The sequence below is a fragment of the Oenanthe melanoleuca genome, chromosome 4 (genome assembly GCF_029582105.1).
Source record: "Oenanthe melanoleuca isolate GR-GAL-2019-014 chromosome 4, OMel1.0, whole genome shotgun sequence".
NCBI classification, from domain to species: domain Eukaryota; kingdom Metazoa; phylum Chordata; class Aves; order Passeriformes; family Muscicapidae; genus Oenanthe; species Oenanthe melanoleuca.
This window is the reverse complement of record NC_079337.1, coordinates 10,278,401-10,299,895: the sequence shown is the minus strand read 5'-3', so window position 1 is coordinate 10,299,895 and position 21,495 is coordinate 10,278,401. Positions and strand designations below refer to the sequence as shown.

The following is a 21,495-nucleotide window of genomic DNA, read 5'->3' as shown; positions in this document are numbered from 1 at the left end:
TCTCCTGATAAAAAGCTAAGAGTTCCAGTTACTAATGCAAATTAATCAGAACAATGTCTGTGTTATGCAGAGCTGCTGGTGCATTATTCACACACAGATACTGAAACCTAGGCAGGTGACAAGGTCATTATTTACAAATGTTGCCTCTGAGAACCTGCTTTTGAATGTGCAGAGTTGGTATTTCAGTGTGAGAAATGAAATTGCAATTTCATGAGTTAGGCCTTAAATGTTTTTAAGATGGAAACCAAAAACCTCAGATGCCACTTAGCATTCAAACCTTAGTGGTCAGTTTTAAAAAAGAAAGCCTTTCTTAGCTGCTGAAAGTGACACAGGGCATACACATCCTCAGGAATCCTTACACAAAATCACTTATACTTTATGAATCTCACATAAGTACTGCTGAATATCAGGACATAAACTACAATACTGCATTAATTTTGGCTATTTGAGGGTTAACAAGATTAGAATGGATTTTGCATCTTTATTATTATTCTAGTCTGAAGCTCCAAATGTTTTTACTTTTGCAGAAATCACTTCCTTAATAATATAATTATTCTTAAGATGACTGTAAATTAAATTCAGCTAAAAGCAACAACTTTTAGAAAATATGTTTCCTCTGAAGGAGGTTTTCACCACTGATTTACTTAATTATTCTGGATGATTCACTCTCATCGTATGAGCTTTCTGAGAAGGGATTGAAATAAATAACAGAAAGGCTGGAGTATGATAGGCAACACATTGGGAATAATTAAGAATAATTATGATGTATAGATAAAACAGAAGAAATAAATCCTTTGTAAATCACAGCAGCCACAAATCCTGAAAAATCCAGCATCTACATTTACTGGCTTGCTGCCATTGCTGTGGTACACAGAGCTGTCACACCAGGAGGTCCTGGATTTGAAGGAGGCCTGGGTTTTCAGCTGCCTCAGGCATTCTGGATTGATGGAGCAGTCAGTGTTTAGGAAGAAGAGCTACAGCCCGTGATTGCTGTACTGTATTTACTGGCAGATATTCACTGGATGGGATTGGTATCAGGGAAAAAAAAAAAAATCTATAAGGCTCATGTGGAAGAGTCCAATTCCCCTTAGAGCTGTGATGAAACTGCTCCTATCAAACAGCATTGACAGTCAGCCATAAAAAGAGAAGATGGTGAAAAACCTCATTATTTTGTAATAATTGTTTAAGAAACCCTCAATTTTTAGGTTAGTTTGGTTGTTATATGGTGTGGCTCAAAAAATGCGACTAAAAGACTGTAGAAACACAAGATTAAAAATCTTATCTTGAAGAGTCAGCATAGTCACGTGTAATTGTTTTTTCTAGGGAAGTGCTTAAGCCTGAGATTCTGTGCGCACAAAGAAATCAATCCAAAATGTGTGGCACTGTCTAGCAGTGCACTGACCTGCTGGTGTGGCGAGCTGACACTGGCCACCCAGGGGAGGTGAAGTTCTGTTTAGGAACTCACATTCTTTTATTAGAGTCCAAACTACGCACTTCTCAAATATTCTTTACAGAATCACAGAATATATGGAGTTGGAAGGGAGCCACAAGCACCATCAAATCCAAATCCTGGGCCTGCTCAGGACATTCCAAGAATCATACCTGGTGCCTGAGAGCTTTGTTCAAGTGCTTCTTGAACTCTGTCAGGCTTGGTGCTGTGACACTTCCCTTGGGATCCAGTTGAACCTGCTCAACCACTCTCTGGGTGAAGAACCATTCCTGACATCCAACCTAAACCTCCCCTGACTCAGCTTCAGGCTGTTTCCTTGGGTCCTGTCAGTGCTCAGGAGAGTGCAGAGATCAGTGCCTGTCCCTCCTGTCGGTGCTCAGGAGGGTGCAGAGATCAGTGCCTGTCCCTCCTGTCGGTGCTCAGGAGGGTGCAGAGATCAGTGCCTGTCCCTCCTGTCGGTGCTCAGGAGGGTGCAGAGATCAGTGCCTGTCCCTCCTGTCGGTGCTCAGGAGGGTGCAGAGATCAGTGCCTGTCCCTCCTGTCGGTGCTCAGGAGGGCGCAGAGATCAGTGCCTGTCCCTCCTGTCGGTGCTCAGGAGGGTGCAGAGATCAGTGCCTGTCCCTCCTGTCGGTGCTCAGGAGGGTGCAGAGATCAGTGCCTGTCCCTCCTGTCGGTGCTCAGGAGGGCGCAGAGATCAGTGCCTGTCCCTCCTGTCAGTGCTCAGGAGAGTGCAGAGATCAGTGCCTGTCCCTCCTGTCAGTGCTCAGGAGAGTGCAGAGATCAGTGCCTGTCCCTCCTGTCAGTGCTCAGGAGAGTGCAGAGATCAGTGCCTGTCCCTCCTGTCAGTGCTCAGGAGGGTGCAGAGATCAGTGCCTGTCCCTCCTGTCGGTGCTCAGGAGGGTGCAGAGATCAGTGCCTGTCCCTCCTGTCGGTGCTCAGGAGGGTGCAGAGATCAGTGCCTGTCCCTCCTGCCAGTGCTCAGGAGGGTGCAGAGATCAGTGCCTGTCCCTCCTGTCAGTGCTCAGGAGAGTGCAGAGATCAGTGCCTGTCCCTCCTGTCGGTGCTCAGGAGGGTGCAGAGATCAGTGCCTGTCCCTCCTGTCGGTGCTCAGGAGGGTGCAGAGATCAGTGCCTGTCCCTCCTGTCAGTGCTCAGGAGAGTGCAGAGATCAGTGCCTGTCCCTCCTGTCGGTGCTCAGGAGGGTGCAGAGATCAGTGCCTGTCCTGCCCCTTTCCCTCCTGATGAGGTGATAACCACACCGAGCTCTCCCCTCAGTCTCCTCCAGGCTGGACAAACCAAGTGCCCTCAGCCACTCCTCACTCAGCTTCCCCTCGAGGCCCTTCCCCATCCTGGTGCCCTCCCTTGGACACTCTCTAATGGCTTCACGTCTGTTTTACACTGTGGCAGCCCAGCCTGCCCCAGCCCTGGAGGTGAGGCTGCCCCAGCTCAGAGCAGAGGGGACAGTCCCTCCCTTGCCCAGCTGGCCATGCTGTCCCTGATGTCCCCAGGACAGGGTTCCCTCCTGGCTGCCAGGGCACTGCTGACTCACATTCACCTTTCCATGGAGCAGGAGCCCCAGGTCCCTCTGCACAGCGCTGCTCTCCAGCCTCTCATTCCCCAGCCTGTGCATCCAGAGTGCCCCAGCCCATGGGGAGAGTCTGGCTCTTCACTTGTTAAACTTTCTACAACTGATGATTGCCCACCTCTCTAGTTTGAGGTGTCACAGCCTCTTACACTATGTTTTCAAGAAAGCCCAAAACTGGACTAGCACTTTAAGCCACACTGAAGTGATCTAAAACACTGCACTGGGTAAAGAGCCTCCAGGCTGAGTGGCTGTGACTGTCCATGTGTGCTTTTTTTTCTTTTAGTCCATGTAAAGTCCATGTAAATGACTTGTTTGGGGTTTACTGCAGTGAGCTAAAGGTGCACAATTTCAGCCAACTGAAAACAGATGCAGGATCCATGACCCCCCAGCCATGTGGGTTAGAACATTTTAGAAGTGTTCTAACAGGACTACAAGTGTTTGTCTATCTTTATATGTGATGATAACAAATATTAGAAAATAAAGCAAAGAAAGTTAGAGAGGGATATTTTTAAGCAGTCTTGTTTAGGCAACTCATACACATTTAAATATTTAAAACCCAAATTTATACAATTTCTTCTTAAATAGATGAAGATCTATTATTTAGTCTCTTAAAACACATGCTTGCTTTCTCCACTCTGTTTTCCTGAAAGGTTGTTAAATGTTAAAAATTATGTACTGATTTTTCCATCTCATTGGAAAATGTTGTACCCACATAATCTATATCCTGCCAAAATCACCTGATAGCTCTACACTGAACCTAGTCATAAAAGAGAGAAAGCATATGACAGTAAAATTTACTGTTATATTTCTTTTCCTTCTTTAAATAGAATCATAGACCTGTAAGATCTTTGGCAAACTGCTATGAAACAAGTCCTCCAGATTTCAATACTTTGAATTGTTTCTTTTTTCCCTCCTATTTCCCTCCTATTGACTTCAATACTATTCCTGGACTTTCTAGATAGCTCTGTCATAGCTTTATAGCCTTTTCCTTCCATAATTAGAAATGCATTGTTTTTATTGTGCAATTTGTAACAGACTTTTTAAAGTTACCATGGATTATCTCTGACACTTCAAAAAGTGTTTTGAAAAGGGGGGAAAAAAAAGACAAAGGGAAAAGTCTCAAATTGTTCTGGTACTAATTTATAAAGATCAGCATTTCTCACCATTCTTTCACACACAAACATTTGGGAGTAGTGAAATGTAGTGATGCAGTGATTTGGTGGCATTTTGGATCTGTAGCATGTGCTCTGTGAATGGGACTCAACCAACATTTCTTCTCAAGCTCATCAAAGCACTCCATCTCAGGAGTGTTCTGGTAGCACTTGATAGCAGCCAGGAGGGTTCTCAGACTGAGAATTAATGCTGCTATGCAGGGATCATGGGAACCAAATTCTTTATTACCTTTTTTGCTATTTCTCTGTTTCTTTTGTGTGGGTTAATTAACTAAACAGAACATAAACTTACCTGGGAAGCAGAACTATTTTGTGTTTCCTCCACACTCCTTGAGACATGTATTCTTCATTCAGGACTGATACTCCCTCTCAGTGGGGAACATCTGGCATTTGCTCAAAGATTGCATGCCAGTTCTAGCCTGTACTAAGCAGATGCTGCTGCCTTGCTAAATGCAATTGCATTGCAGTCATAGGTCTGCACTGGTTCCATTTTACTTTGTTCTCAGATGTGCGAGCAGGATAAAGTTTAAACATGACCACTGGCTCTTCCAAGTGGAACCTGTTTTTCCAAGCAGTTGGGCTGGTGCCAGTTGTTCCAAGCTTGCCAAAGGTGTCAGAGCTACTGCAGAAACTGACCTTTTTCTTCATTTTCTGTCATTTCTCACCCAATGTGGGTAATCCAGATGGCATTTTTATTCTTTAGCAAGTACATGATTAAAGAGTTGGAGGGACTTAATGATTATTTGAATAGGTGCAAACAATTATCCATCTTAAATTTACATATAAAACTTGTGTGACTTGACCTGACTTCTGTAGGCAGGATAGATCTTCCCCTCCTGTTGCTGATGCTGGTGTGGTATTCGAAATGTTCTCTGCAGAAGCGAAAATTTCAGCCTCCATTGCCAGTCAGCCCTCTGATTAAAATACTAGATCCTGGAGACAAATGGGTTTGTTTCTAGTCTGATCTTTTTTTATTTGGATTGGTTGCTCTAACAATGAAAAGAAAGCAAATAAAAGCTAAGATAACACCATCCCAATTGTTTCTGTTGTGAGGTCAGGCATCCATTCTCAAAGGCAGGTGAAATCCAACTTGGGGCTTCCATGTGATCAGAATTTGGTCTGGCAGCCAAAGTAGCACATTTTTCATAAGGTCAGACCAAGCACAAATGTAAGTCCAGAACTATACATCATATCCCTTCTCCTAAAACAGGGTTAATGTTTGTGTAATGAGCCTTCAGTTATTATCTTCACAGAGGCAATTTTGTTATTGGTGATGCTTTCTACCTCCAGGGAGAAAATCCAACCACTGAAGAAAATGCAAGTTTTACTTTGGGTTTTTGTGAAAGGTTTTTGCTCATATTACTTTTAGAGTGTATATCAGATCAAGTTGTGACTTTGGAAGTAAGTTGTTTTTGTAACTCAGCAAGATACATTTTAAGAGTTGAGGTATTCTTATTGATATTTTGGTAGTGGAGGACTTTTTTGCTGCTTTCATCTTTAGTCCTCTTTTCACTTCGGTAAAGAAATTAGTTTATAGTTATATATATATATGCCTTTCTTCTTATAGCTTGGTTATGCTCTTAAAAAAAGCCAGCTGAATGATCCCTTTTTATGATTCAATTAAGGGAAAAAGGGAGGGATTTGTAATTCAGTACATTCTCTATAATTTAGGAAGATTATTTTAAGCAAACCAATCAAGAATGCCATCCTTATTCTTGTTTATATTCTTCCTAGTGAACATTATATTATAGAGGTCCAGCTTCCAGCAAAGATGTTTGAGCTGCTGCCACAAGAGATTAAAGAAGGAAAGCTGCTTCGCATGTATCCGGTGCTCTTTAATGTTGGAATCAATGAACAGCAAACACTGGCAGAGAGGTAAGAGAAAGTAATGTTTCATTTTCTGTCCAAGTACTCCATGCTGGTACAGGATATCTCTCAGGATTAGAAATAAATCTTCTTTGTTATTTGCTCTTGGACCATCTCATATTGACTCAGTGTGTATTTTAAAAGGTATTAAAGGAAACAAACACAAGCTATGAAGGAATACAGAACAATGAAAAAGTCCAGATGAAGATAGGACCACAAGCAGGGCTTTGTTTCAGAGAGTCAGTGCCACATTTCTCTTGAATACAAATGCAAAATGGATTTCTATTTCATAGATGCAGACTGTTGTTTGTGGGCAGTACTTTCAAATTCTCAAACAAGAGTTCAAAAATTCGGAATTCTTATCTGTTGAAGATGGGGTTGAAGAGTCTGGACAAGTCATAAGCTAGAGAAATTTTCTCAGTTTTTCAGGGCTTTTTTTCCAGGGTTGTGGACTGGTAGTTAATAATAGGGAGTGCAGTAGTAGTTTGTTTATAGAAAGACGAAGGCTGATAAGGTTCTGACGTGTTATTAGTACTCCTCTGCAACAGATTTTTGGAAACTAATTAATTAGTATAATAATAGTGTAAGTTTCACCAATGTATTCATTTCCTCTTCCAAGGAAAGGGTATCTGTCGGTCATGTTAAATTACATTTGTGCAGTGATAAAATTGCAAGGTACAAGTCCAGATGTCAACACAGCCAGCTACTTTTTTTAAACTTCTTTTCTTTTAGCTGCTTTTATGACCAGGGCATCCAAAATACATAATACTTATTGTTAGGCTGTGTTCGCTGTAAGCCAAAAGCTTATAGCAAAAGTGAATCTGGAGTAATAGAGAGAGACAGTGAAAATCCTTAACCTGGACAATAGGCAAGGATTTAAGCACCACAGGAGTTTCACCTCCTGTTCTTTGCAGATAGCCAAGTAAAATCAGTCTTTTAAAGAAGTCTACTAAAGAATGCCATCAGGTAGCTTTGTGAATGTTTTTGGGAGACTTTTCCAAGTGAAGTGGTGATGTGTGAGAAAAATTTAGGCAGAAAATTGAAATGGGAGACATAGACTGAATCAAAAGACAGTAAAAACTGGCATTTTACTGGTGGAAGTGTTGGATAATTGTCTAGAGAACTTTGGAACTTTTTGAAAATAAAAATAGGTTATTCTTGATGCCATAAAGAAGAAAGTGCTGAGAGGAGTGACATGGCCAAAGTCATAATATGCAAAACCAGCAAGATCAGTCATGACATTTTTGAGTGGGACACATCTCCTTTTCTAAAATGAGAGATAAGGCATGATGTGATAGCCAAGAAGCAAGCTGGTGAGAGCTTACATGTGTGGAATAGGCAGAAAGGACTGAATGTTACAAATGTTCTGAAGAAAAATTTGACAAGGTTTAGAAATAGCCTCATTACCTGGGATCTAGTAGAGGAGTTGGTATGAAAAGATGCCTGGCTTACAGGTGAAGTGGCAGGAAGTATTGTTCCCAGTGGCCATTTTACATTGTGCACAAAGAAAGCCATGAGAGAAAACATAATACCCACATATCTATAAATATGGATATGTACTAATATCTACCAAATCAATTCAGTGCAGCAGCAATTTTTCCATGTGCAGTTACAGTCTGCTTTTGTCTTAAGCAATATTTTGAATTAATTCCTAAAGTTGCATATTTCTTTTTGAGACTGAAAACGCTGCACATGATTTTTAGCTAAAAATATGGGGGGTTTTGTGGAATAAAGAACACAAGAATATAAAATCATTTTTTTGGCAAGTTTCTAGGAAATAGAATATTAGATAAAAAACACATTTTTATTTTGATAGAATACACTTGGGAATATTTCTGATTTAAAAGAAATGTTCTCATGTGACAGTGCACCAATGGCTACTGAGAAAGTAGCCAAGTATTCTCCCTCTGGCCCATTGAAATATTTGCTTCCCTTGTACATAACATAGCAGTATATTTGGCATCTTCTGATTTGTGTCCCCTTCTTTCTACCTGAGTCTCTCACTTACCTGCCCGTGACTCTTTTCCTGTATTCTTCCATTTCCATTTCAAAGCTATTCTAAAGATGAAATGCAAAAACTTGGTCCTAACTGCCCAGGGGACATTCCTGTCTTTACAATCATATCTTTTGTAGTACCATGAGATTATTTTCTTGGCATGTGAAATGTGGCTGTTGTAGAAATCTTGATCTCAGAGAGAAAGATATTTGTTTTATATAGCTACAGTTTGTAAATAAGCTTTTCTTCCATCTTGTGTTACTTCTATATTGCCCAGCTCTTGTAGAAATTAATATGCCTAAGCAACAACAGCACTAAGAGATGGAGGAGTTGGTGTTCTCTGCCTGTGGTCCCATTTGGAATTCTCCCAAAGTGCCTTTGCTTTTATTCAGAATTTGTGAGGGCAAAAAGAATAAGTGCCTGATTGCATGTTTGTAAATGGATTGCTTTGTTAATAAATTTTTGGAAAAATTACCCATCAGGGATGATATAGTTTCCAAAAACTAGTTCCAAAGCATGCAGGAACTTAATTACTGCATATTTGGCAAATTCTAATACATAGCACTATAAAACAAATAATATAAAATCAAAGCTGTTTCTTTATGCAAGGAAATAATTATGAATGATAATTTATCTTTGTTTTCGTTTATGGGTTTGGGGTTTTTTTTCATAATTTATTGTGTATTTTCATAGGTTTGGGGATACCACTTTGCAGGAAAACATTAACCAGGAAAACTTAGAACTTCTCAAAGAATATTACAAGTTATTTACGGAAAAAATGCCTCCTGATTGTGAGTAAAAAATGTGATGTCCAGATGGCTTTGAAAAGGTTTGATGGCTAAAAGATTGTAAGAGTAATATTAGCAGAATTCCATAACTTGTTCCATGAATTTAAGTGTTTTGTATCTGTACAGAGCCCTGCTGATCTTGAGTGATTTCAGGCCCAATGCCACAGCAGAAACTACAGAGGGAATGAAGCAGAAGAATGATGAACTGAACAGCTATTTTAAGTTATTAAAATAATAAGTTTCTTAATATTTCAAGAGGACCGTCTGTACCTATTGTATTTGTACAGAAATATTTGGTAGGAAATTTCATCAGCTTCAGTCATTCCCTCTGTTCTTATTCTGAAAATGTGTTGAGGTTTGGTGAATCACTGAGAAATCTGCAGATGCAAATACAAGCAATGAGCCACATCATCATGGTATGAATAACAGGATTTCATTAGAACAGGCCCTGTATTCCACTTTCACAGAAATTCCATCTCATACATGAACAGCACTCTGATTGCCAAAAGCAAGGACTGAAAAGATGTTTGCATCAATCTAATACTGTTGTAGTTGTTTTAATGCCCAAACTATAGTCCCAAATGTTGCAGATTTAACAGGCTGATTTTTAAATCCTGTATAAAGCTTTGATACATCACATCACATGTATAAATACATGTTTATCTCTTCTATCAGGATGATTTTAATTTGTTGATAATTTTGACAGAAACAAAAGTTCTCTTCCTAAATGGTGGGCAGGATGCCCATCTATCCACCCACAGACCTAGTATTTCTAGGATGTTTACAGAGAAACTCATACAACAAATTGGGTAATTAATTTAGGGAAATCTTGCCAAGAAAATATCCTTGAAAAACTAACCTCATCCAGGTTAGGACTAAGGTAGATCTGCTGCCTCATAAATGGATTTGATCATATCAAAGCAAAAATTTTCATGCAGATAGTATTGGCCACTTGTCATTAGCAGAATTTAAACTTGTGCTGCTGTCCTGCAGGATTATTAGTGAACCACACAGTCCTGGACTTCTTTCAGACTGTCCAGGCTTTTGAGAGCTAATCTTGTCTATTTCATCATGTCTTTTCTGGTTATTATAGCCTTCTTGCTTTTTTCTCTGCCTTTAAGAACTGAGTCTCTTCTTTATATAAATTTTTATGGAACACAAAGCACCTCTTGGTTCCACTGCCCTTCTCAGTAGCTCACTGCCAGTATCTGGAATCATTCTTTTGCCTTGAAGAAATGTGCCTTTTAAACCAGCCCCCTGGGAAAAACATGAAGCTCTCAAACTTATTCATTTGGGGGAGGATTTTGATCCTTCCCCTATTCCCCCACCTCTTTGAAAAAAACCTCCATACAAGGTTGGCAGCAGCCCTGGTGCTGGGGCCAAGTGAGAGGCATTCAGTATTGATGGCTCTTTGATGGTTTTGTCCCACCTTTCCAAATAATTTCGTGTAGTGCCAAATCTGTGCTGCAAAATAAATGCAGGATCGTGTTCCCAAAGCTGTTAGTTCTAAACAGTGCTCATAAAGCCCAACAGAATTTGAGTACTCACGGCCCTATTTGCCAGGCTGTTCATCCACCCTTGGCAGCCTCCCTTGCCTGCTGTTTCATTCATATATTCCCTTTCAAAGAATTCAATTTTCTACTCCCAGAAAGGTATTGCCACCTTTGCACTTAGTTTTCCTCTTGTGTCTGTATTTCCCCTTACCAATAAAATCCTTGCTTGTAACTAAGCATCCACTGACTTTATCCTCTTTAGGATGAACATACACTTCATCATTTACCTGTCTGTTAACCTCTTAAATTCTTTTAGCAGAAACTGAAAATAAGAGTAGAAAGATTCCTACCAAAAAATGGTGACCAAATATAGCTCTGGTTGAGACACAAAAATGATACTGCTTTTATAGTAATTCTAAGGATAGTAAGGGTCCAAAAATGTAAGATTGTTGTTTAGTAGTATATTATGAACTGAAAACAAGGCTGTTTGGTACTTCCAGGCTTCTCCCCCTTATAATCAATAACGATGATGGTTTGATGGTTTAATACTGTGGGGGACCCAAGGAGTTTAAGCAATTGATCATTTCCAGTCAAGGTGCAGCTCATTTGGCAGTACTATAAACTAGGAGACTCCTGCTGTACCTGTGGTGAAGCTACCCCTTGGAGATGTTGCATTTTCTGCTGTGAACCAAAGAAAAGCTGCCTGGAAGCAATAAAATGTTTAGTAATACATTTGCATAATCTCAAAGTGTCTTTGTCATTGTGTGCTCTGTGTTTTAAAGAAACAGATGCAGCCGTGAGTGCAATAGCAGAGTGTGATGTGTTTTTATATGCTCTGCATTATCTAAGTGTACAATCAGAACTTGCAATACACAGTTAAAACAATCCACATTAAGATTATTGCAAAACTAATTCGGATGTACTTTTTTCACCCTTTTTTTTGTTGTTGTTGTTTGTGAGTTTTTTTCAGACAGCACAGTATGAGTGAAACAATTTAGTTCTTTTTGAGTATATTTAAGCTGCTTCTTACAGTGAATTACAGATAAGGGAAACTACAGAATTTATTACATGTAAAAGGTAAAAGCCTGTTGATGAGAGGGATCATTCCAACTTTGACCATGTTAAGAGAAGGGATATTGACCTTCATTAATATGTTATTCATTTTTATTCTTTCAGTTGAGTATAAGTCTTTGGGCCTGGTCTTGGGGCCTGAGTTGTGGTTTGTTTTTTGTTTTTCCCTTACTGGATGGGCAATTTACTTTCTCTGATTGAAGAACCTGTATCCCTTGATCAATTTAGTTTCACTTTGTTTCATTTGATTCTGAACCCCTTTTTGGTGATAACTATAATTATTTTTTTTAACTTCATCATCATGAGAAGAAACAATTTCAGAAAACAGATTTGACTTGTTTATATTGATTTCAAAATGAGTGAAGATAAATGTATCATTAAATAAATCCCTCCTATATATACATATGAAACAGAGGAGAAATTAAATCGCCTGCTCTTTAATTTTTGCTAGAAATGTAGGATAAACTTCAGCTTAGATGCCATACACAGAACAAGCAGTTAAAATTTTGGATTTTAAGTAAACCTGAAATTATTTTCTGCTTCAAAATAAAGCCCCATTTAATTTTAGACTAAGAAATACACTTCATTATTTTTTAGAGGGGATACTTAGTGCTGTTTAACCCTTATGTTACATTATATAAAAAACTAAGGCACATTTCAAAACAAAAATTAGATGTTTCAATTTGAAAACATGACCAACATTTTTGACTTTAAAATAAAAAAAATCATTGCATCAAAGCAGTTTGTAATACACTCAGGGTTTTTTTCTGATTTTCACTGAATGTCTATAATAGCTGGTGAAAAGAACTACTGCTGAGATTTGATTTTGCTTTTCACCATCCATTTATAAGATAAAGGTTGAAGATACTTGAAATTTCCACATGAAGATTTTAGGGAGGACAACCCAATACTCAAAAAGACGTAAGGTTTGCTTATTCCTTATTATTGGTAAATTCCATCCTGTGTTCCCAAAGAAGGCTGTAAATAATAGACGTCTTCTTTACCATGAGCATTCTTTAGTCAGGACAACCATATCACCACCCTTATCTTAATGAGCAGCTTTATCATCCTTTTTTTCCAGGTTTACCACATTTTCAAGAACAAAATGATTTAAAGGGATTGCTAGAAAGTCTTCATCAAAATATCCAGGCCAAAAAGAGAAAGAATGTAGAAATCATGTGGCTGGCTGCAACGGTAAGCTCTCTTGTTTCAAAGAAATTGATGAACTAATGATAAACTCATTTTCATAAAGCTGCTGATACTGTAATGCAATGGATTTGAAGGATATGATTGGAGAACTCACATGTTAAAGGAGGCAGATGTGCTGAAATGGCTTTCTCACCATCACTCATTCCACTCATAAATTTATCTCTGGTAGAACCCACTAGAATTTCAGCGATTTGTTTCATATCTGTTATTCGATAACATAAAATTACTCAATTTATTTTTTAAGTGTCCTTGAGGTATAATGTGGGACATGTGATGTGGGACATGATTGTTTGCTCCGGCTTTTTTTTTTTTTTTTTTTTTTTTGCTATTGCTGCATACAACTTTTGATTTTTCTGTACTTTAATTAATTTCACAAATAACTGTTGCAAAACATGCAAAGGACACAGAGAGAACACAATCAAAATTGTTTATCTAACAATAATTCATACTTACTTTGCTTTTTCCCGATAATTCCTTTCTGTTTCCCAATTCTGTGAAGTTTGCATGTACAGATTTTAGAAAAAAGGCCAGGAAAACAACTCTTAGATGTTTATAAAGAGCTCAAACTTTTCAGGAATGCAGCCAGGTACTTGTCTTATATTTAGAAAAGTACCCTTGGTATCTCTGCCCCCTTATACCAGCAGGGAGTTTTTGATATTTGCTGAAAGTGAAGCAAGGCTTTGTGTTTTGGGACTCTTTCAAATGTATATACCCTTCAAGGCAAATAAATATTTGATACAAAAATATTAATATCATTTTCCATTACTTTTTATTAAGAGAAAATATAATCTTAACTATATCTCTCCATTAAGAACACTGCTGTAACTTTTATATTACTAATAAAATTTTGCCTTGAGGTTAATAAATATTATCACATGCTATTGCAATATAAATCCTTTGTAAGTAAAAATATAAGTTTTTTTTTTTTACAATACCAGTCCTGCAATTACTATGAAACACTGCTTTTAAATAAGTAGAAGATATAGTACAAAATTAGTTACAGAGAATGTGCTAAATCTTTGGGTATAGAAAACTGAGATTTACCATCTATTCAGGGTACCCTAAAAATAATTTAATGGATAAAAAGCATTCTTTGGACATACAAAGTGTTTCAGGTTTCTCTTTCACTGAATTCTATTTCTCTCTAAGTTCCCTTACTTCAATTTTCTGAAATGTGTATTTCTGGTTCCAGTGATCTGTTATACTATGTTCCACTTATTTCTTGAAAAAGATGCAAGAATAAAACTTTGTCAGTGCAATAGCTGTGCAATATCACTTTTTTATTGCAGTAGGTGTATGCAATTCCACGTATGTATCTGTACCTGTATGTAATCCCCAACAGAGCTGGACTGTAAGAATAAATCTAATAGAAGTTAAGTGTTTTTCTTCTCCTCCTATGTCTTCCCTACATCAGAGCCCATCACTCATCCAGAATAATTACCTGGGATTTTTTTGCTTTATTTTTCTATGAATTTTTTATATTTTTAATTTTTTTAGGACTCATTCATGTCGAATAGCCCCCATGACTCATGGACTTCCAGAGATACTAGTGTAAAGAAAATTAATCTCTTTAATTAAACAGTTAGCTTCTTTCACACCATTATTTAAGAAACTTATTATATAGTACTTTATTTAAATCCCAGTGCAACTGTTCAGTTTTTTTAAACAGACTAAACTTTTAAAATTTTAAATTATAGGATGGACGAAACACTCATAGGTTTTCCTTCACTATCCTGTACCTCTTTGGGTCCTGAGTAAGATTCATTGAATTGATTCCCTGAATGAAGCTTTTGAGATTGCCTTCACCATAGTATCACAAAGAACTTAAAGGCTCTAAGTATTTTCTGGGCCATTGATTTTAATAGAATTTCTGATAATGCAATTAACAGATGAAGAAATGTGTATTTGCTGAACTGGTATGGTGGAGATCATGTTCCAGTTTCACCCTGCGAGCTCTTCCATGACAGCTAATGTGGGAAGTTCCTTTTTGTGGTTGCTGCTGTAATTTATTACCTTTCCCTATTCTCACAAACATTGTAGGGTTGCTTATGGTTATACTTAGGATTCTCCAGGGAGAGATGTAAGCAGAGTATTACCTTTTCTCAGGACAAATTACATCTGGGGAAAGGAAGACCCACACTTGGGCAACAGCAGTTCTCCTTCAAATTTTTCTTTTTCTAGTACAATATCATTTGAAACCAAAATAGAAACTGATAGACTGGTACAACCACAAACTGATCCTTAAGGGAAGAAATCATCCTCATAAATACCATGTTTTCTTTATGCCTTATAACTTTTTCCGAGTGTAAGTGAAAGTAGACAATCCAGGGCAGTCATTTGTGTTAAACTTTATTAATTGTGGGTAATACATTGTACGGTTTACCTGTTGAAAGTAAAAACTGTTTGCATTCAGATGTGTGTGACTCCATGCCTTCACAAGAAATTAGTCTGCTGCGTGTGACTCCATACCTTCACATGAAGTTTCCCTCATTTATGTTTGTAAAACTTATCAAGGTTTTTCTTTATTCATTAGGTATTCAGACAATTAGATTAGGATGGTTGCTAGATTAAGTGAGGAAACAGTGAAGGAACTGTTTCTTTTATAGTAATAAAAATCCTATTTCAAGTTCAGGAATTGAACATACCGGTACTAGCTTTTAATAGGTGCTTTCTCCCTAAGAAATGCTGTAGCTCTCTGGATGCACTTGCTGGGCTTGCAGAGCTGCAGGGGCTGCACAGCCCAGCCTGCCTGGTGGGAGAAGTGCCAACCTGCAGGGGCTGCACAGCCTCCCTGCCTGGTGGGAGAAGTGCCAACCTGCAGGGGCTGCACAGCCTGCCTGCCTGGTGGGAGAAGTGCCAACCTGCAGGGGCTGCACAGCCCAGCCTGCCTGGTGGGAGAAGTGCCAACCTGCAGGGGCTGCACAGCCTCCCTGCAGGTGGGAGAAGTGCCAACCTGCAGGGGCTGCACAGCCTGCCTGCCTGGTGGGAGAAGTGCCAACCTGCAGGGGCTGCACAGCCTGCCACCCTGGTGGGAGAAGTGCCAACCTGCAGGGGCTGCACAGCCCAGCCTGCCTGGTGGGAGAAGTGCCAACCTGCAGGGGCTGCACAGCCCAGCCTGCCTGGTGGGAGAAGTGCCAACCTGCAGGGGCTGCACAGCCCAGCCTGCCTGGTGGGAGAAGTGCCAACCTGCAGGGGCTGCACAGCCTGCCTGCCTGGTGGGAGAAGTGCCAACCTGCAGGGGCTGCACAGCCTGCCACCCTGGTGGGAGAAGTGCCAACCTGCAGGGGCTGCACAGCCTGCCTGCCTGGTGGGAGAAGTGCCAACCTGCAGGGGCTGCCTGTGTTTCAGATCTGCCGGAAGCTGAACGGAGTGCGCTTCACCTGCTGCAAGAGTGCCAAAGACAGGACATCCATGTCGGTGACCCTGGAGCAGTGCTCCATCCTGAGGGACGAGCACCAGCTGCACAAAGACTTCTTCATTCGGGCGCTGGATTGCATGAGGAGGTAGGTGGGGTTTGTGCACTTAGAGCTAGACCAGGACAGCCAGCACAGAGGGGCTAAAGCTGGTTCTAAATGCCCAGTCGAGCCCAGGCCTGGCTGAGCAGCTGTCCCACTGCTGGTAAGTCACCTCTGGAGTGCAGGGTCTTTGCAGCTGTGTGTTTTATCAGTAATTAACAGGTTCTGAGGTAGATATGTGAAACCTTGCAAGGGTCAGCTCATTGACTGTAGAATCTGAACAGCAGTTGCTTTAAAAAAAGTTATGCTTCAGTCTTAAGGGTATTTTTAAAAATATTTGCACAGTCATTAAATCATTTGTACAACATTTACACAAATACTGAGAAAGCAAAAGAAGCATTTGTTACAGATAGTCTATGTTATTGAAAGGAAACATGCAAGTAGATTTGGGCTGGTGGTGTTTGCCATTAATATCTGATAAAATCTTTACTGTTCTTTGAAAAAAAGTTAATTAAAACATGTTTTATTCTAAATTGCAACTATGCAGAAATTGAGGCTGATGTTATCAGGAGTGGGTAATTAAAAGATGTAAAGATTTCTCATTACCTGAGTCTGCGATGAATAAAAAACCTCTTTGAGCAAACAAGTTTTGATCACAAAATGAATCCAGATGCTAGATTGTCTAAAGAAACTTTCATCATTGGTTTTAATGAGCTTAATCATATAGTTTTAATCATATCATAACAGTTTTAATCATATTATCTATAGGATTTTTAAAACATCTATCCACAACATTAGAATAATAAATAACAAAGATCACTGCAAAACTAATAGAAAATATTTTGGTCAGCCTGCAAAGAAGTAACTGAATCTTGTCTTGGACTTTTGTGAAACACAAATTGTTTGTATGGTAAATTTGTAAAGATCATACGAAGTAGACAATTGTGTTAACGGTCTGTAATGGGTAATTTTGGACCTTCATATTTATTATTGCCAAAATAGGTGTTTAGGTTAACACTGTAGGTTTACCCACAGTCATTTTGTCCTCTGGCAAAGATAGTTGTTCTAAAGAAAAAAGAGAATTTTATAAAGAGTAAATGAGGTGGCTCAGTTGGAGGTTTGGATCTCAGGGTGCTGCTATTGCAGTGAGATGTGGTGTGTGGAACTGAGCTGTATTGTTTTGGATGTGTTGTTACCTTGCATAAATCCCTCAGTCTCTGTAGTAATTCAGTGAGTGAATGACTTTTGTGCAGTCTTTCATACCTACATGTTTTCTCATTAATGAATTCTGAGTTTTCTGTGTTAAATTTCATTTGTTGGCATTTCAAATGCTTTTTTTTTTGTATGTTATGTCTCCAATAAATACAAAAGTGTGTAAGCTACAGTAAGTTACCAGACACAGGAAAACTAATTAATTACATTAAATCACCACAGTGTTAGAATAGCATTGAGTAGAGTAGTGGATTGGAAAGTTTTCAGAGACATAAATATAATTTTTAAAAACCCCTAACTTGTTAGTAAAAAAATCTAGGAGATTTTTGTAGATCAAAATATAAATTATTTTGAGTGTGTCATGTGACTGATTTGAAAGTTGAAAAGATTAACACATTAGTTATAATTGCAGGTAACAGTAATTTGAAGTCACAAAAGAATGGTGTAAAGACATAAAAAACTGAATAATACTTAAAAATTAAATAAGCAGATGGGTATATAAGGTTGGAGCACCATTACAAAAATGTGAAATCTATTGGTTATGCTGTAGTTTCAAACAGAGAAAAGCTTTATCCTACTCTTACCCTGTGAATGAATTTCAGACTTGAACCAAAGCAGGTGAAAGATGTGTTGGATGAGAGGCAATAACTTTGGATCAGTGGTAGGACTGTCTGAGGATTAAAGTAAAGGCTTTGCAAGTAGTTGGCAGAACCACACAAAATCATTTGTACCATCAGGATAACAGAGAAATAAATATTCTAACTGTGCTAGTTACTGTCAGTCTAACACTGTTCACATAACTAGAGGTTTAAAAATAAAATTTAAAAAAAAAAAAACAAAACAGCTAAATTACTCTTTTCTCCTTCCAAGCTGGTCAATGAAAGCCCAGAAATTCAGAACAAAAGAATAAAAATGTCAAAATGCAGTATAGTACTGCACTCCATGGTGCTCCTATTGAGAGTTGGCCTGGCAGTTTAAGATGTCTTTGGGTGAGGGGTTTTGTATCTTTAGTGCTACAGACATCAGCAGGAGTGCCTCTGGAGCAGTGTGGGAGGGGACAGAGCCCTGCTGCCTGGCTGGCCTGGCAGGGACCCTCCAGCTGGGCACTGCTCCTGTGGCAGATGGAGAAAGGAGCATTGCAGAGAAAGGCATTTTGGAACACCAAACTGGGAAGGAAAGAGTAGATAGGCAAAGCAGAGGATAAAAACCCCTTGACTTCCACAGCTAAATTGGAGGGAAATTTGGCAGCTGTGTTCTTGAGGTTTGTGTGAATGAAGGCAACAGACTTGTTGTAGCCATTGTGGCACTTGTCTTTTTGTGGTTTTTTATTTGATTACTTTTGCAGATTTGAAAGATAATGCTATGCATTTCTCAGATTTTCATTAGGTACTTTTAGAAGCTTTTGGAATAATTTTCACATCTAAAAGAACCTATTTCATTTCAAGGGCAGACAGAGAAAAACTATTTGCCGTTTAATTTGCAATTTTAGCAGTTTTTTCCCCAATGAATCTTCTCTAGATCACTTTGTTAAACTTTGTCAATCAAATCCTTTTGTGCTGATTGCCACAAATTGCTTTTAAGCCTTTCAAAAGAACAAGTAGACATAAAAAATTCAATTTTAACATCTAGAATCCTAACAGACTGGATTGATCTTTGAAAGGCTTCTTTTAAGAGTTAACAGTAGGAGATAGAAACTACTGTGAAACTAAGTGAGCTGTAGAAGTAAATGGTGATTCAAAAGCAGCCTTTATTGGAAATGCCATCATTTTGAGATATGAAAATTATAAAGGTGCCTGTGTAGCTGTAAGGCTTTTTCTTTTCTTGCCAGTGCTGACACAGCTTTGCTGACTGTTGGAAAAGGGAAATGTGTGCTTACAGGTTCATGCTTTCTTGCTACCAGAAGCTTGGAGATGCTGGACTTCTGTGTGCTGCTGCTGCTTTTTAGCTTCTTTGGGATCCCCAGAATTTTGAGCAGTCCAGAAGTGATTCCCAAAGTTTCAGCATATTTGCTTTGGTGTACATTGCATAACCCTTTTTAGAAAAATACTGCCCTTAGCTGTTTTTTAATGACTTCATTTGTAAGTGGAATCATTGTCTTTTAGTGATAAACTATACAATGTTTATTGCTTCTTTATAAAAAAAGGCTGTACAAGAATCCTTCTATTGGTTCTTCCTTTCACTTATGAAAAACGTGGTGAATGAAGCAATGATGGGAATGAACACTTTATCATTTACAGTATGAAATAGATGGCTTTGTTCTCAGTCATAAGTCTGGCCATTATCATGCTAAAAATGGTGTATACCTGAAGCAAACATTCTATAAATAATTCCACAAATTATAATTTCCTTGATACAGGTTTGTGACTTCCATTGATCTTAGTGACATACATAGTGTAGAATGAGGAAAATTGATACATTGTCCTCTCTGTATCAAGTGCTTGTAATTCACATAGTATTAAAATAGTGTTTATAATTCCACTTCCAAGTCATTTTTTATAGGCATCAATGTTCTTATTTTTCCCTTCAACAATACATGAATGTTTCCTATCTTTCAGTGGTAATTCTATTCCAAGAGACAGTAGAGGCGCAAAACTAATTTACCTGAGTTCCTTGCAGTATCTGTCACATGATTCTATTTGTCTTTAGAGTTGGCTACTGTTAAGGGAGAATGGACCCTGGTTGGCAGCACATAATGAAGCATCTCTGTTAAAAAAAATAAAATTCCTTTTTAAAAATTTATTTCTTTCCAAACCTATTGTTTCAGTAACAGGATCACTTTTGGAGGCTGTGGGTAGTGAACAACCTCAGAATCTCCTGTCATAGAGTATGCTTCCAATATAGCCACAAAAGTAGTAACAAACAAAGGAATCCACTGTCTATGGTGAAACCTCCATACTGTCAGCCTTATCATCATTCTTAGCAGGGCACACCACCTGTCACATATTTCTGACTTTGAATACAAAATTTGACTCAATGTGGGACAGACTGTTTCTACTTGAAATAGTTATGGATATTTCAGGGTATTTTAGATAAATTGCCTATTAAAAATCTCATTGAAGCATAAGTTCAAAGAATGAATGATCTGGGCAACAAGTATTGGGATTTTGATGAGCCAATTATGAAGAAAATATCTCTTTTTTTGAAGAGCTGTCTGAGGACAGCTTTTCTTAAAGATGAGTGAGTCAGGGAGGAGGAATAGCTGTAATAGCTCTTTAATCAGGGACTTTGAGATATTCTGGGTGGACCTTGGCCAGGCAAGAGCCTGTACCAAGCACCAGCACTGTAATTGCACATGGACTAGGAAGCAAGAGCAAAGGACAGAATTAGAGACAGGGATGATATATGTGCAAATCTCTCTGTGCCTTTCTCCCATCTCCCAGCTTTCACCCTGCCCCTGTGAGCTTGTGGCAAGAGATGCAGCACTTGAGGGGTAGCACAGAAGAGGCATGAGTTCTCCTCTAACCTTTTTTCCAGCCCATCTGACCTTCACCACCTTTTCTTTTTTCTTTTAAAAGTATAAGCACAGTGTAAACAAAACTTAAAATAGGAGAGCCTGACTTCCAGTATAGATTTTTACATCATTCTGTAGCTCTTGAGAAACTTAACATCTCTATTTTGAGGTGGAAACTATAGATGCTTTGCAACACTTGATGTACAATAGAAACCTGGGCATTAAGTAGCAGTAAGGTTCAGTTTTGGTGTATTGGACCACCATCAATTTTGTTTTCTAGAAGAAAATTACTGTTTTGAGGTTTTTGTAATAGCCACAGCATGCAGAGGAAAAGAAAACAAAATGGAGAGAGATGGCTACAAGATGTAATGAGAGTCAATGCCATTGACATCTTGCTGGAGCATTTTAGAATTAAGGTCTATTTCTGCCCATCCTTCTGGAAGGAGGAGGAGGATTATAGAACATCATTGTGAGCAAAGTATCAAACAGTAGTTGAAAAGGCTGTGATAAATCTAAGCTTTTCTAATATAACTTCTGAATTTCACAAAATTGATCTTTATAATGTATCTTTAAAGCAAGTCTCAGCTTTTAAAGGCTTAAACCAAGGAAAAAATATGAAAGTAACCCATGCACACTTCATTTGCACTCTGAAAGGTCCTGAGGTTCAGACTCCTACATGGACAAACTAAGTATAATTGGCAGTTATTTTGTAATATAGCCCCACACTATCTGAACCAGTTTTGTCTGG

The 21,495-nt window shown here is 38.7% G+C and overlaps 1 protein-coding gene across 2 annotated transcripts in view; it reads left to right on the top strand.

The window, feature by feature from the left end:
- The window catches only part of INPP4B (inositol polyphosphate-4-phosphatase type II B), a 285,764-nt gene that overhangs the window by 237,487 nt on the left and 26,782 nt on the right, over positions 1-21,495 (top strand). For both annotated transcript variants that reach the window (XM_056490189.1, XM_056490188.1), the window contains 4 exons: positions 5,941-6,081; positions 8,762-8,859; positions 12,502-12,614; positions 15,978-16,132. In XM_056490189.1, the coding sequence (XP_056346164.1) occupies positions 5,941-6,081; positions 8,762-8,859; positions 12,502-12,614; positions 15,978-16,132 (507 nt within the window). The remainder of the gene's footprint in view (positions 1-5,940; positions 6,082-8,761; positions 8,860-12,501; positions 12,615-15,977; positions 16,133-21,495) is intronic.